General features: G+C 38.6%; 1 protein-coding gene across 23 annotated transcripts in view; it reads left to right on the top strand.

The window, feature by feature from the left end:
• DOCK9 (dedicator of cytokinesis 9) overlaps positions 1 to 16,127 on the top strand; it is a 337,662-nt gene that overhangs the window by 134,251 nt on the left and 187,284 nt on the right. For all 23 annotated transcript variants that reach the window (XM_045821862.1, XM_045821859.1, XM_045821855.1 and 20 more), the window contains exon 2: positions 37 to 153. In XM_045821862.1, coding sequence (XP_045677818.1) covers positions 37 to 153 — 117 coding nt within the window. The remainder of the gene's footprint in view (positions 1 to 36; positions 154 to 16,127) is intronic.

The raw sequence follows: 16,127 nt of genomic DNA, 5'->3' as shown, positions 1-16,127 counted from the left end.
TAAGAATGTTTCAAATGCTTATCTTTTACCTTCCAGGCAAAGCCAAAGCTGATTGAGCCACTTGACTATGAAAATGTCATCGTCCAGAAGAAGACACAGATCTTGAATGATTGTTTAAGGGAGATGCTGCTCTTCCCTTATGATGACTTTCAGGTAGATAACTTTTAAGTTTCTGTAAATAGAACCATGTGGCTGATCTTTATAATTATTTCCTGTATATTGATTTATTGTTTGTTTAATTAAGTATTTTAAAAACATGAAAAGATGATATTAGTTGATGGAAAAGTCATGTCATTGTATTCTTCAGGCATTCTTTCATGAGTTGATTTTTTTAAAATGGTATTTTTGCATATATATGCAAATACGAATATATGATTATATGTTGTATATGTATATATGCAAAAATAGGCATATAGCTTATATAACTTTTTTCCAAGTGTGTGTGTGTGTGTTTTATCTTGAATACAAGTGCTATTCTCTGGGCTGATTTAACTAAGGACACAAGTGCCTCCTATATCTTGTGAGATTTGTTTGAAAAGGAATTTAGGGTTTAACGTAGGGTTTTTTCCCCATGTGCCTTAGAGCGTTAAGGCTGAGACTTGCTGGGAAGCAGTGGAGGATTTTGTCATATATCTTTTTAGGAGACGGCCATGAGAGAGGCTTTGAACTGTATGTGGGCTCACAAAGAAGTGTTTGGAGGTAACTAGGTGTGTCCTGATGCCTACCTTTCTGGTGCAATGGCAGGTGCTGTTTTTTTGGAGCTCAGTCACTGCCAGCAGAAAACTCAGCATAGCTCCTGCTATAAGTGGCACTCTAGGTGGTTGCTCAAAGCCTTTCAGATTATGGTCTGTGGCTGAGTGACTCACAGGAACTTTGAGGCTAGTGAGGGGTGAGATGAACATCCTTCCTTTCAGAACTCCATACAGTGGTGTTGTGTGCCTGGTAATCTAAAGTTATCTCGGTCAGTTTGGAGGTTCTGGTTATTTCCCTCGCTCTCCTAGAACCTAATCTTGGCACTTCTTTCTTGTTTACCTCAGTGCTTCTCTACCTGATGTTGTCATTGTCCAAGTCCTGTCTTCTGTGAATTGAGCTGCCTCATTTTTTAAAAACTTCATTGATTCTTTGTTTTTTAATTTAAAAAGTATTATATGCTTGTAGACAAACAAGACAACAGGCACTATTGAAATACCGGGATGGCCAAAAGGTCCCTTTAGTTTTTTCTGTAAAAGAAAAGATACATTTTTAATTTTCACTAGTAATTTTATTGATTTGGATATTTTGAGTAGGTCGGCTATCTCCCACTATTGACTTCTAGTGGGTAGAGGCCAGGGGTGCTGCGAAAAATCTTCCAGTGCATAAGACAACCCCACAGCAAAGAATTATTTCACCACAATGTCAGTAATACCAAGAAATTTTACAAACCACTTTTGACATGTTCAATCAGTCACAGCATCTTCTCCATACATTGCATAAATCTTTTATTGCATTGCAGTTGCACTTATACCTTTCTTGAAATAATAAAGCATAATGTGCCAAAAATGTTGCCTATCTTCTTCCATCTTCAGTCTTAAAATGGCTGCACAAAAGTTCATCATTTTTGATGTTTTTTAAAAAATGCATGCTGATATGGCAGGTGTCACAATACAAAATTGTTTTGAATGAAGTTAAAGACAACTAAGCACTATTAGATCCATCATAGGGAAAAAATTAAATGAACTTTTAGGCCAGCCCAATACTTGACATTAAAGCCTCCCCCACTACCTTCTTACTGTTCTACTCCCAGAACATAACCTACTATATATTCATTCCTGTGCATACTGAATTGTCTTCAGAAGCTTCCATGTTAATTATAATTGTTAAATTATGTTCCTTAATGTTTTCTTTTCTCGCCAAATTTAAGAGACTTCAGTTTACCACAAGGCTGAGAATTTTCACAAATGTTTACTTTTTCTAACTTATTAGAGGTACATACGTAGAAAATTTTTGTTCTGTAGTTCTTTCCTGAAAAGTAAGGGTTGCTGTGGAATTGAAATTGACCATAAGTGTGCTGCTGCTGCCAAATTGCGTTCCATTGATGGCTTCAAATCATGCCTCAAAATACGATGCTTTGATTGCATGAATAGAATACCCAGCTAATGGATAAATAAATGGAAACCTCACAATGATGCCTGTTGCCTGTGATTTTGGCAAAAAGTTAACATGAGAAGTTAATCAGACAACTACAAATTCAATGCATGTTGACATATTTTTCCTGTGGTGTGCTTGGAGAAACTAAAGGTTATGTCAAGTTTCTCTGAGCATGAAGTAAGTATTCTTCTTGAGATAATTAGATTAACAAAGTTATTTCAAGTTTTGCAATAGAATGCAAAGTTGAATTTCTAGCCCTAACATAAAGTTGCTTAAGAAGCAAACAAACCAAAGAAACAAGATATAGTTAATTTAGTTTTTTTCTTTTTTTATCCCAGAGACAGGGAATTGAGATGTTTAAGCAGTTGTAAAATCAAATGATTGAAACTGGGAAAAACTCCTTTGTTGTTTTTGCTTATACTACCTCTCTGAGGATACCAGGCACAAATTTTCTAGGAAAGGCGAAGAAACCCCTGACATTTTGCTGGACAAGACTGAACAAGCAAGTGTTATTTTTTGTTTTGAGAAATTTTTTTCAAAGAATAAGGAGCTTGAATTTCATTTTTGATCCCCATCTCAGTAATTGTGATGTCACCATTTAAGTTTGGATGTTGTTCTTGTTATTTTGGAGACTCACACTTTCTAATCAAATAAGGCCATTTACACTGTGCTTTCTTGCCAGTTTGTCTTGGTGATTTCAATAGCTGTCTAGTTAGTTGAATAAGCAAAATGTCTTTGCAGTGGCACAGATTCCTTCTGTCCCTGCTTTTTCAGGAAGTATAGGAATGGAATTACTGTTGTATTATTAGAGGCAGAGGAAACAAATTAGATTAGGGGAATGTATTTTATTTAAGATGTAAAAAAGATAGCAAGTTGGCTAGCAAATGGGTCATATAGTGAGCAAAATGTATGCTGGGGGTTTATTTGCAATACTGAAATTACTAGTTAAACAATATTAGTTAACTATTAAAATAAGAGAACCTTACGTGAAGTTCTGTCAAACAGATTCTGAACGACAATTTACTAAAATATATGTGTGGATAGTGACAATACTTTTGTACAGTTCTTGAGTAGGACATATATTGACATTGGTCAACTCCTAAGGATGTCTAAATGTTATCTGAAAATGAGTGTTATTGCGAGATTTGTTTGTGGGATGTACTTGCCTAAGGGTGGAGAAGAAAATAAAACCTGTGAGACATGAAGTAAATATGGATTTTAAAAAACAAAAGAACAATTCTCAGCCCTCAGAATATTTATGGATTAATGTTTTATATGCCATGGCCAGAGATGGGTCTGCCATGGCTAACATAGCCCTTAGTAGCCTGCTATACTTCTCTTTTTTAGAATTGGACCCTGGTTCTTCGGGGTCTGCTCTGTTCTTTCTCCATCTTGGCTTCGTGATTCTCTTTGTGAACAAAATTTTTCTCTTCTTTTCCATCCTGTTAGAACCAGTTCACCATCTGAGGCCACTTTAATCCCACCATGATTTTATCCCCATTCTCTTATTTCCTCTGATGCTTATGGTCTTACACTGTGTATACATTAATACCGAAGTACATTGGGCTTTTCACTAATGGCTTCTTGTGCTTTTTGTGTTCAAGTGTCTCCACTGTGCTGTGGTCACAAAGAAGACTCAGACACAGGGTTTGTGCCTGTGCAGCCTCCTACCTGCCCATCCACCTTCACATCCACATCATGTCTGCACACTCAGTACTAGAGTTAGGTACTTTTAGCTTCATTTAAAATTAGTAAAACTGAGTTCTGGCCAAGATGGACATGTAGGTAGAAACACTTTATTTCCTTGCAAAACCAAAAGAAGGATAACAACAAATTTAAAAAGAAAAAACCAGAACTGCCAGAATATCAAACTACATGGAAGTTCAATAACTAAGGAGTTAAAGAAACATTTATCCAGACTGGCAGGAGGGGCAGAGATGGGCAGGCAGGGCAGAGTGGATGTGTGGGAAGGCGGGGACTGGTTGACAGGGCCATCCCACATTCATTCGAGGATAAGCCAGGAGGAACAAATGGAGAGCGAGGCAGATCATGAAACCCAGGGTTCCAGCGTGGGGAAATGAAAGACTTAAAACCTCTGGCTGTAAAACCTCTGGGGGTTGCGGTGCTGGGAGAAACACCCAGTTTCACAGGAGAGTCCTTTGGAGAGATCCACAGGGTCCTAGAATGTACACAAACCTACCCACCTGGGAATCATCACCTGAAAGGACACAATCCACTTGTGGAAGGAGAGGGAAGTGACTGAAAGTGGGGCGAGAGTTCAGCAAGTGGCATTGTTCCCTCTCTGACTCCTCCCCTATATACAGCACCATAACACAGGAACATGGGTTGCCTCACCCTGGTGAATACCTAAGACTCTGCCCCTTATAATATAACATGTGGGTGAGACAAAGAAATATGACCCAAATGAAAGAACAGATCAAAACTCCAGAAAAAGAACTAAGCAATGAGGAGATAGACAATCTATCTGATGCAGAGCTCAAAACACTGGATGCTCACAGCAATGATTGAATTCAGTTGCAAAATGAGGGAAGAAATGGAGAGTGTACAAAGTGAAATAAAGGAAAATATACAGGAATATGAAGAGAGGAAAATGGGACTCAAATGATTTGGAACAAAAAGAAATAAACATCCAACTGGAACAGAATGAAGAAACAAGAATTTTAAAAAAATGAGGAAAGGCTTAGGAACCTCTGGGACAACTTAAATGCTCAAACATCTGAATCATAGGGTACCAGAAGGAGAAGAGGAAGAGCAAGAAATGGAAAACTTACTTGAAAAAGTAAGGGGGAACTTCCCCAATCTGGCAAAGGAAATAGACATCCAGGCAGTCCAGGAAGCCCAGACAGTCCCAAAGAAATTGGACCCAAGGAAGCACACACCAAGATACATCATAATTAAGTTACCCAATATTAAAGATAAGGAGAGAATCTGGAAAGCAGCAAGAGAAAAGGAGACAGTTACCTACAAAGGAGTTCCCATAAGGCTATCAGCTGATTTCTCAAAAGAAATCTTACAGGCAAGAAGAGGCTGGAAAGAAGTATTTGAAATCCTGAAAGGCAATGACCTACATCCCAGATGACTCTATCCAGCAAAGCTATCATTTAGAATGGAAGGGCAGATAAAGTGCTTCCCAGAGAAGGTCAAGGTAAAGGAGTTCATCATCACCAAGCCTTTATCATATGAAATTGTTAAAGGGGCTTATCTAAGAAAAAGAAGGTGGTAAAAAATATAAAGAGTAAAATGATAACAAACTCACAGCTATCAACAACTGAACCTAAAAAACAAAACCTAAGGGAACAAGTAGAACAGGAACAGAATCACAGAAATTGAGATCATATGGAGGATTATCAGTCGGGGGCAGGGAGAATGAGGAGGGAAGGTACAGGGAATAAGAAGCATAAATGGGTACAAAATAGACAGGGTGAGGATAAGAATAGTATAGGAAATGGAGAAACCAAAGAATTTATATGTACAGCCCATGGACATGAACTAAGTGGGTGGGAGAATGCTGAGGGTGGAGGGTTGCAGGGAGGAGGGAGATAAAGGGTAGAAAAAAATTTTGACAACTGTAATAACAATAAAATATACATTAAAAATTAGTAAAATTGCTGTGACCATTAGGTAGTTTTCTTTGATGCGGGAAGTAAGTATGAGTACCATTGAACACATTTGGAAGTGCCAGTGACTAAATTCATAAAATGTTTTGCCTGATAGATGATTTAGTTTGGTGAAAGTTAGGTAATTTCTGAAATAAAAGAATGATGTAGAAACAGAGTCATAAAAGGCATACACTTTCTGGTGGCTAACAAACATTTATTCTGAGAACAAACCTTTTCATGGGTAAATTGTAGTTAAACGTTACTGGGCAGTTAGAAATGATAACTATTATGATTAAAGTGTTTTAGAACTATAAGATGATTTTTTGCTTAAGAAATGACAAATTTATGTATAACTGAAAGTAATGCCCAGGAATCCTCTCTTTCCTATCAGAGCCATAGAATTTGGTATGGGTCTGGCCATTGATTTTCAATCATCATTCTCCTTTAAGAGAAGTCTTTTACCAGATGCTGTTGCTGCTGGTGACATTCTTAACTGTTGCCATCAATTCACTGAATCTACAGCTGGCTTTTTGAGCTCTTTATATTCTGACTTGTAATACAGCTTATAATGTTTGTGTAGTTATGTAAAGTAATGGAATATAAAGAAGGTAGCAAATATTTTAAAAAGGATGTTGGGAAGCAATTTATACCATTTATATTTTACAAATATTAGAATTTGGTGTGTGATATGAACTTACAAGGAATAGAGTTGGTATGGAAGGAGTAAAAGAACATGTTGTATCCCACTTCTAGAGATATATTCAAAAGATTTAAAAGTAGGGACTCAAAGAGATATTTATATGCCTGTGTTCATAGCAGCATTATTCACAATAGCCAAAATGTGAAAACAACCCAAGTGTTTATTGGTGCATGAATGTATAACCAGATGTGGTGTATCCTCACAATGTAATACTGTACAGCCTTAAAAAGGAAAGAAATTCTGATACATACCACAACATGAATAAACCTTGATCTCATTATGCTAAATGAAATAAGTAAAAAACCCCAAATATTGTATGATTCCACTTGTAAGAGGTAACTAGGGTAGTCAAATTCATAGACAGAAAAAGTAGAATGGTGATTGCTGGGGGGTGGTGGGGAGTTTTTGTTTCATGGGTTCAGAGTTTAAGTTTTATAAGATGAAAAGAGTTCTGGAGATGGATGGTGGTAATGGTAGCACAACAATGATAATGCCACTGAACCTATACACTTAAAAATGACTAAGATGGTGAATTTTGTTGTATAAATATTTTAGCACAATTTTTTAAAAAGAGCTTATTATAGGAATTTTGTGCTACATTGGTGTGATATTGTTGTCATCCTTAAAGCTGCATGGGACGTTAGGGTAAGGAGTGATTTCTCAGGTGCTCTTTCTACTGATATATAAAATCCTCACTCAAGGACATTTTTTCATTGCTTTTTAGAGAGAGAGGAGGGGAGTTGGGGGGAGGGAGGAAGGGAGGTAGGGGTGCGGGGGGGGGAGAGAGAGAGGGGGGGAGAGAGAGAGAGAGAGAGAATGAGAAAATGAGAATCGGTTGCCAGGAACTGAACCCACAGCCTAGGTATGTGCCCTGACAAGGTATGGAACATGCAGCCTTTTGGTTTATGGGATGATGTCAGACCAACTGAGGAAAGACAGGAGCACAAAGCAAAGATTATTAATAATTGGCAATTTTAGAAATTTTCACTTTTGAAAATGTTTAGATACAGGAGAATCCTGGTGTTCATGGTATTGTATAGAAAAATGTGGTTAATCCATTTCCCTTTAAATAACATCCTGATTTTTATTTTTCTTCTGTTTCTTTTCCTCTTCTACTTACATAAGACTGATAATGATCTACAAACAACTGACCTGAAAAGGAAGCCAGGCCCTGCTATTTATAAAGGATCTGGAAGTCTCTGATCTCATTTCCTATCTATTTTTTTTTTAAGAAATTTTTTATAGGGTTTTGTCCTCACTTTTTACAATATGATGTCAAAAAACAATCTCAATACTTTATTTTGAGCTTTTTACTGAAAAGTGTTCTTTTGATAAATTCCTTGAAATTTTTATCAGTCAGAAGTCAGTGGCCAACATGTACTTTCTGTGAACATTGTGGTTCTGGGATACTCGTGTCTAGGATTTTACCTTACTGAAAAACCCGGGTAAAGAATAGTTCTGAATCGACATTGGCCAGAACTTCAGGAGATGAGTATTTTAATTCTAGTTCAAGTATAATAGCTTTTACAGGAAACAGTGACAGATCATTCTTTTATAATCAAACCTGCCTTAAAAAGAAAAGTTTATTTTTCAGATAGCACTGAGCAGCTGAATTGAAGAGTGTATTTATTTAGCTTATAGTTTGTGGTTATACTACTTGTGCAAAGGGCTCAGCCTTGTGAGATGCTTAACAGTATAAATAAATGATAGGGTTTCTGCTTTCAAGTTGCTTAAAACTTAGGAGAGGAGGTAATTAATATTAGTAATAAGAATATGACCAATATCATGGCAGAAATGGAGTCCTGTGGAAATTTATTAAGTTTGAGATAGTGGGACATTCAGTTGCTAGGAGTTCTTTAAGTATTGGAAATGCAGAAGTCTACTGTAAGAGAGAAGCCAAGGCTCATGTCAGACAGTGGCCAAAGAGGTTAAGAGTATGAGGGTGCTTATGGGGACAGGATGTTGGGAAGTACCTTCATTTATGGAGGAGGGAATGGGGAAGCAGAGATAGAAAGTAAAGAAAGAACCAGGAAGCCCAGGGATCCTGGAAGGCAGCAAGAGCAATTTGAGGAAGGCAGGCAGACAGCAGAGTTGTGTGCTCTTGGCTTATTAGGTGGGGAGAAAAATTGTGAGAGTAGGTAACTAGGATGTCTTTGCCAATTAAGATATTTTCTAGGTAGGGCTGAAGAAGTGAGTAAGTATTACACAGAGGTTCACATTAAATAGGAGAGAGAAGGAATCATTTGGCTCAGCAACAAGAAAAGGTTTTTCTCAGGATCAGGGAAATGAAAGAATTGGCTAAGGAGGGAAGTCCAGGCATAAGGAAGATATTGAAGATGTAAGATACTGTATTTTGCCATGTGTAATGCTCACTTTTTTGCCTAGATTTTTGAGGGAAAATAAGGATGTGCCTTATACATAGTACTAATTCTATATCTACATAAATGTTTTAATTCTTTTATGACCAAAAACGTGTGTGTGCATTATACATGGGAGTGCATTATTCATGGGAGTGCATTATACATGGCAAATAGATATTATGGGAATGTGTTTTGAAGCAAGGAACTTTAGAGGTCTGATGGGATGGAATTAAAGGTCTTTGGGGGAAGAATTCAGGAAGAAGAAACAGGACTATCTCAACACTGCAAAGAGAGGACTGGATATTAAGAAATTTAGAGGTGAATTGGGCTCAGTTGAGCCCAGGTGAAGTACAGCTTGGGGGAGAGTAAGGGAAATTTGGAAAGCAGGCTATGGGGAATAGTAGGGAGTGGGTAACAGTAGGAATTATCAAATAGCATTCCACTGCTGTGGCTGTGGCCACAGCCTTTACCCTTTCTTGACTTGGTTAATGTAAAAGCCTCCTATCAAGCCTTCTGTATCCTGTTCTAACAGAGTAGTCAGAGTGGTTGTTTAAGAAATTTGAAAGGTCAGATGACATCACTCCTGTGTTTGGGGCCCCTCAGGGAAGGCCTTACCATGGCCTGAAGGGCCCTGTGATTCTGTCTACCCACTACGTCTCTGTCTCCCCACTCTCTCTGCTCCAGCCACAATGGCCTCGTGGAGGGGGAGGGACTCCTTTTATCACTCCTGCCTTAGGATCTTTTCTCTCCCTGTTCCCTCTGCCTGGCACATTCTTTACCTAGCTGTCCCTCACCTATAAACCTTTACCAGATCTTAGGTTCTCAGTGAGGCCCTTGCTACAGCCATACCCTACAACCCCCTTTGGCATTCCTGGCCCTCCTTACCTTGTTTTGTTTCATTTTTTTCTCACTGTATCATCTACTGCAAATATACTTACTTACATCTTTATTGTTTATTCATGTGAACTCCATATGGCTACAGGAAGAATTAAATCAAGATGGTATCTTATGACAGAGATAGCTTAAGCTTGTGGAGATTTATTTATGAGGGGGGACTCCCCCACAAAATGAAATTATTTGCTGGAGATTGGGCCCCTAAACAGGCTTCCCTGCTAGGTGAGTGTTCTAGGAACCCATCTGTATCAGCGTAGTAGCTGGTATTGTTGTGAGAGGCTGTGTTTGGCTTCAGTGAATTTTTTTGAAGACTCAGTGGGTTTGCCCATTTCCTGATGGGTGATTTACGAGGGCACCTGCCCACACCATGCTGAGTGTTCAGCTGTTTTTGACCAGAAATGGCATGACCCCTATACCCCACCCTCCCTATTCAGCTGATCTCACCCTAAGCCACTTTTTGTTTTGTTTGTTTCCCTGGATGAAAAAAGTCCTCAAAGGGAAACATTTTGCGGATGTGGAAGAGGTGAAACATAAAAAAATAGAAGCACCAAAAGGCATCAATATTGACAAATTAAAAAACTTGTGAGCAGTGGGAAGAAGTCTTGATCGGTGTTTTGGACCAAATGGAGAGTACTTTGAAGATGACTGAAGTTTAAACATGTAAGAATAAACACACATTTTTAAATAAAGTCATTTTGGGGGGGGCATCACCCCTTGTATACTCTATCTGTAACATTCATTATCATTCTTTATTATAACATATTTGTAGCTATGACTTTAATTTCTCCCTAAATAGAAAAGAAAATCTATATAAGAGTAGCAAACCATAGTTTTTTTGAAAATTCATTTTGTATTTGCCAAAGTTCCTACAAGAAGTTTTTATTTGTGGTAGGCATTTAACATGTATTGAAGAAATGGATAGATTTGGGATCTTGGCACCAGCTGCTTTTAAGGTTGTAAGAGCATATCTCAAGGTGGCAAATAAGGGAGTAGAAGAGAGGGAGATATAATTTGTAGACATGCAAAAACAGAGAACAAAAGTCCTTAAGAAAAATAAAATTCAGGTTTTGGCTTCAGAATTATAAGATGCCATTTAAAATATTACCAGGCACAAACTCTTTATGGGTCCTATAACCTGACAGGGTCCTGCTGTGTCCATACCTCTGCTTTTTTTCTACCAAAGTTGCTTGGCAGAGCCTGTATACTGCAAAGAGTGTCCTGCAGTATGCAGTCTTGTATCAGCAGCATCTTGAGTATGTACATGAGATTCAGAGGGTACAAATGAAATTCAGCGAAGTCCCCTGATGTCAGAAGTCTTTGAATCAGAAATTCCCCATCTGCTTAGTGTTTTATCAGCAAAATTTGTAAATGTATATGACATTTTAGGAAATAGAACATTATGCAGTTACAAAAGCTCCCTGATGTCTCACCAGTTGCTGAAACACTGTCTCATTTGGAACCTCAAGTGATCTCACAACTAAATAGAACAATCTCCATTTTAAAATCCCAACTGCCCATTCTCTCAGCAGACATTTACGTTGTGCCAGATGTTATGCATGCTGGGTGTTGGAGAAGCAAAGATGAATAGTATAATGGGAGGTTCTCAAGTCTAATAGGAGATACAGGAAAGTTTTTGAGTAATTTCAGTAGAATGCCATATGCTAACTGAGGGCAGTGTGCTGCAGGAGCCCTGAGGTTGGTATAAGCAGCTCTGCAGCCAGGCAGAGGGGTCTGTGCATTAGGGAGAAGTTCCACATGTGCTGGAGGGTTGGAAAAGGACAGGAGAAGAGTCAAAAAATATCAATATGGCTGATCTTGGAAGGTCTTAGGTCATGCTGAGGAGTATGAACTTTGTTCTTGTAGTAGTGAAGAGTCATTGAAAGACTTTAATCTGGGGCATGATGCTATCAGATCAAAGTTTCAGAAAGATGGCTGGCAGCTATGTAGAGAATGGATAAGAGGCATAGTAGAAGGAAGGTGGACATACCAGTTAGGGAGGGTGCTGCACTGTGGTTCATACAAGAGCATCCTCATTCTGTGTGTTGTCATGCAGTCTGACCTTGGGGATGTATAGCAAGGAAAGTCATTGACCTCACAGGGTAATGCTGTTGAAGGAACAGAGAAAAACAGTTAAAGATGGAAGCATAGGGACCATGCAGGAGCCTAGTGAATAGAAGCTGTTAGAAAGAGGTAGAGAAATGTCCATTTCCCTGGGCATAATCAAAGCTCTACCATTGAACTATTTTAATTAGTTCCTTGGGAGTTATTTTTTGTTAGATTCCTCCAAAAACCTGAATGGACTTCCCTCTTCAGATCCTTGTCTTGTTCCATGCTTTGTCCATTTTCTTAATTATTAGTGAATTAAACATTGAAAATGGAATTGTCTGATCTTAACAGAACATGTGGGCTGTCAAGACATGATCTCTCAATGAGACATGGGGAACACCTTATGAGGATTGCAGTTTCCAGCCTAGTTTGGGATTGAATCCTCTCAAAAGCCAGTCATTTGCTCTGAAACAAATGCATGTGCCAGATATTTGGAAAGGCTTCATTACTGCTGTGCTCAGTAAGTCACAACAAAGTTCCCAGAGTGTATAATAGTAATGTGTAATACTGCCCTGGATACAAAACGTTTAATGTACGGACAAATGCAGCCAAGGGGAATATCCAGCAGACATCAAAGGGACCTAACCTCCCAAACACAGGAGGCATCTGCAGTTTGGCTCAGACCTAGAGATGAAAGGAAGGAGGTGTGAGGAGCCATCAATCTAAGAGGGAGTAATTGAAATCTGAGATAACTTTAAAACATTGAAGCAAACACTGTCTCGACTTGGCCCAGTTGAGCACAGTAAAAATTCAACTCAAGGCTTAATTTTTAGTGAGGAGATGGGCCAGACCTGAGGGAAGCCCACCAGAGAGCTCCCAGTCTTACTTAGACCATTTGGCCTTTCATCTCTGGTGGCATCCACTTCCTTCCCTCCCTTCACTGGGCTCTGGGCCCCTCCTACCCCTACTGCAAGGTTTCCCTTCTCCTGGCAGATCAAAGGACTTTGTCTCTGACCGATGCATCAAGCTCTCAAAGATTTGAAGGGATAATTCTATTAAATAAATTGAAAAGACACAAAAACAAACATAACTACAGATGCTTTATATGGAATTACAAACAGGAGAGGCTGACTGCTAAGTCAAGATGGTCTGTGTTTTAGCCTAAGAGTAGATTGGAGTTGACCAGGCTCTAAGATCTGGTGGGCCTCGTTGTCCAGCATGTCAGTAGAATGGCTCTTGGGCCTTTTTCTCTGACTTCAGGCTGCCTGTACCTTAGAGGTAAGGCAGCAGGTACCTAGGAAATTTCTGTTTGCTCTGTTTGTTCTGTGGCCATGTGGCTTCTAACCTGTTAGGAGAGACCCCTCTTTGTTCATCTAACTTAGGTTCTCTGTTTCAGACACCCTAGGGGTTATCTCTTCCTGTTTCTAAGTCTGTACTCCCTGTGATGTTTGTTTTTCAGTCTTAGGCAAGACATTCCCAGCCCTGTGCTCCTTTGGATAGGACAGATGAGGAGACAGTTTGTGGTAGATACACACAGCTGGCTCAAGTTGCAGCCCATCCACTTGTCTGGAATATTGTCTTCAGCTAATTGTTCCATGTGGTCCCAGGAGAAGGGTGGGCCATTGTTTCAGTCTCTTAATTAAAACCCTATAAAATGAGATATTTTAAATACCCTGTGGATATGCATACTTCCCACCAGGAATTAGGAGGGCTGTTTTTTTATAGTTTCATGCCCATTGTAAAATGATTAGTAAAAAATTCAATGCCATACGAGTTGAGAGGGTTAGAAAAATAAAGGAATGATAACACAAAAGCATGTCTTTATCAATATTCATGCCTCTATTTATTTAAATCCATGTAGTGAATCTTCTCTTCTTTTAATCTGACAATTCTTTTTATTTAAAAAAATAAATCAGAGGGGACAATAAATCAAAGGAGATAGAGGATCAATTTTTTTTCTGGATGTCTTTTTTGTTTTAGTGTCTCACTAAGCAATTCATAACACTCACATAAACCATTTGAGAAAGACAGAATTAGAATTCCATGTTCACAATTGTGGACTTTTTAAAACACAAAGGAAACCTGGAGATCCTAAAAAAACTCTTTACTTTATGAATGTGGAAAGTTAAAACGTTCCCCCAAGATCATACAGCTAATTAGAGGCTGAGCTCAGATTAAAACTTAGCTCAGATGGGTCTTTCAGTTCAAACCCCTTTCCATTGTCACTTAAATTTTTCTGTAGGAAGTTTAATTAAATTATGTGTTTCACATTGCTTGTGGTTTGAAACACAAGCTTCTCTGTATCTCAGCCTCAGTGGGTCAGAGTAGCATGTTGGCCAGCACTGATGGGAGGAAGACAGAGCCCTGACCAGGTTGGGGTCAGGAATTTTGATAGTAGAGAGGGATTCCAAGTTGAAGCTGAAGAAACGGGGTTGCAGCAGGTTATCAGGGAAGAGAAATGAGTGATGAAGAAGAGGGGCAGGAAATGCCAGGAAGCCCCAGACTTGGTTTCAGTTGAAGAGACCTGCTACCTCTGTATTTTCCCTTCAGATGGCCCATGACTCTGCCCCCCTGGGCTAAGTATCCAGATGTGGCTCATAGCCAATCAAATGATCTCAGTTTTTGGAGACAGTCATTTGAACCAAGAGAAAATAAATTTTTTTTTAAATAGAAAAAGGATCTATTTAAAATTTTTTATTTCAAACTAGAGTTGCAGATCATTGTAAATTTTACTCTTTGTATTCCAGTCCAGGGGACAACTTCGTACTTCTTCAACCCATTCCATTGCAGGGGAAAAGTCCCATACAGACTTACCTGGGTCTCTGAGGTGTTTGCGCGTCATTATATAAGCCCTGTGGGAGAGGACTTAACTCCTTTCTTTTTCTTCTTTAGCAGTCCAGTTTCCCTTTCAATTACTCCTGTAATTTTTTGGAACGCCTTATAAAACTCCTACCCACACTTGGCCAAGGCAATTAAGGATTTCTGTGTGCCAAAGACTATCAGTGTTTAACCTAAATAATCATACTGACTAAAAATAGACTATTTTTTGTGCTGTCAGATTTATATCTCAATGGTGGTCTGAGATGCTAGCTATGATTAGATTTAATTTTCAAATCTTATCTCACACTTCATAATGTGAAATGTTCTTCCCTTTGCAAATACAGAAAGGTACTTAGTCAGAAGCTACTAAGCTTTCTTAGTAGAACAGAAATAGTTTATTTCCAAACATAAAAATGGGACTGATATTCTTTGAATGCCCAACTTTGATATTGATTTATATAAAGTGGACACAGACACATCTTTTAGCAGGAATATGATTTTAATGGATAGAAAAGTAGGAAAAATACTACAACCATGAAAAAAAATTATGCTAATTTTTAGAAGGGCTTTAATGTTCACAGAGTATATATCTCCTGGTATTGATTTGAGCTCTGTAATAAGCCAGTCAAATAAAACTACAGAAATTTAATGAGAATTGATTTGGCATACACCTGACTATTACCCAAATGTGATTTGCAACACATAAAATCTATGGAGAAGTTAAAATAGAGCATTCACTTTTACTGTGGCCTTCCCCGTCTGTTTTCAAAATGGACTAGAGAACTTTTGTAATAGAAAAAAAAATGCAAGTAATGGATGATTATTGGTAGGTTCCTATTTCTATCTCAATTGTCTATTTTATTTATTCATTTATTAAGTACTTGGCACAGAGATATTGTACAAAATCCTGCCCTCAAAGGCATACACAATCTGGTAGGGCAAAGAAGGACATACCTGCAGGAGACTTTTGGATAATGGGATCAGGGATTGACAAGCTATCAGACAGAGCCTCATGGGTCATGGTTTATAAGGTCATCAAGGTCTCCACTTTCCAAGTCCAGAGACTGGGTTTGGTCAATATAATCACAGTTATTTGGGCTTAGGGGAGCTGACTTGTAGTAGCTAGCCCTACAAGAGATTAAACCAGAATACCGTTTAAAAATGTGCATTCAAGAAAGAAAGAAGGAGCTCCTACCCTTTGTGACAGCATGGATGGATCTGGAGACCATTATGCTAAGTGAAATAAGCCAGGCGGTGAGGGACAAATACCATATGATCTCACCTTTAACTGGAACCTAATCAACAAAACAAAAAAGCAAGCAAAATATAACCAGAGACATTGAAATTAAGAACAATCTGACAATAATCAGAGGGGAAGTGGGAGGGGATAATAGAGGGAAGGGTTTTCAGGAACAACTATAAAGGACACAAGGACAAAACCAAAGTGGGGTGGAAGCAAAGGAGGACGGTGGGCATGGCTGGGGTGGGGTGGGGCAGACAACTGTAATTGAACAACAATAAAATAATAAAAAAAGAAAATGGAAAGAAAGTGCACACAAT

Source organism: Phyllostomus hastatus, unplaced genomic scaffold (genome assembly GCF_019186645.2).
Source record: "Phyllostomus hastatus isolate PE091 unplaced genomic scaffold, TTU_PhHast_1.1 phas_scaffold_46, whole genome shotgun sequence".
NCBI classification, from domain to species: Eukaryota; Metazoa; Chordata; class Mammalia; order Chiroptera; family Phyllostomidae; genus Phyllostomus; species Phyllostomus hastatus.
Note: the sequence above shows the minus strand (reverse complement) of the source record. Positions and strands in the feature narration are given on the sequence as shown.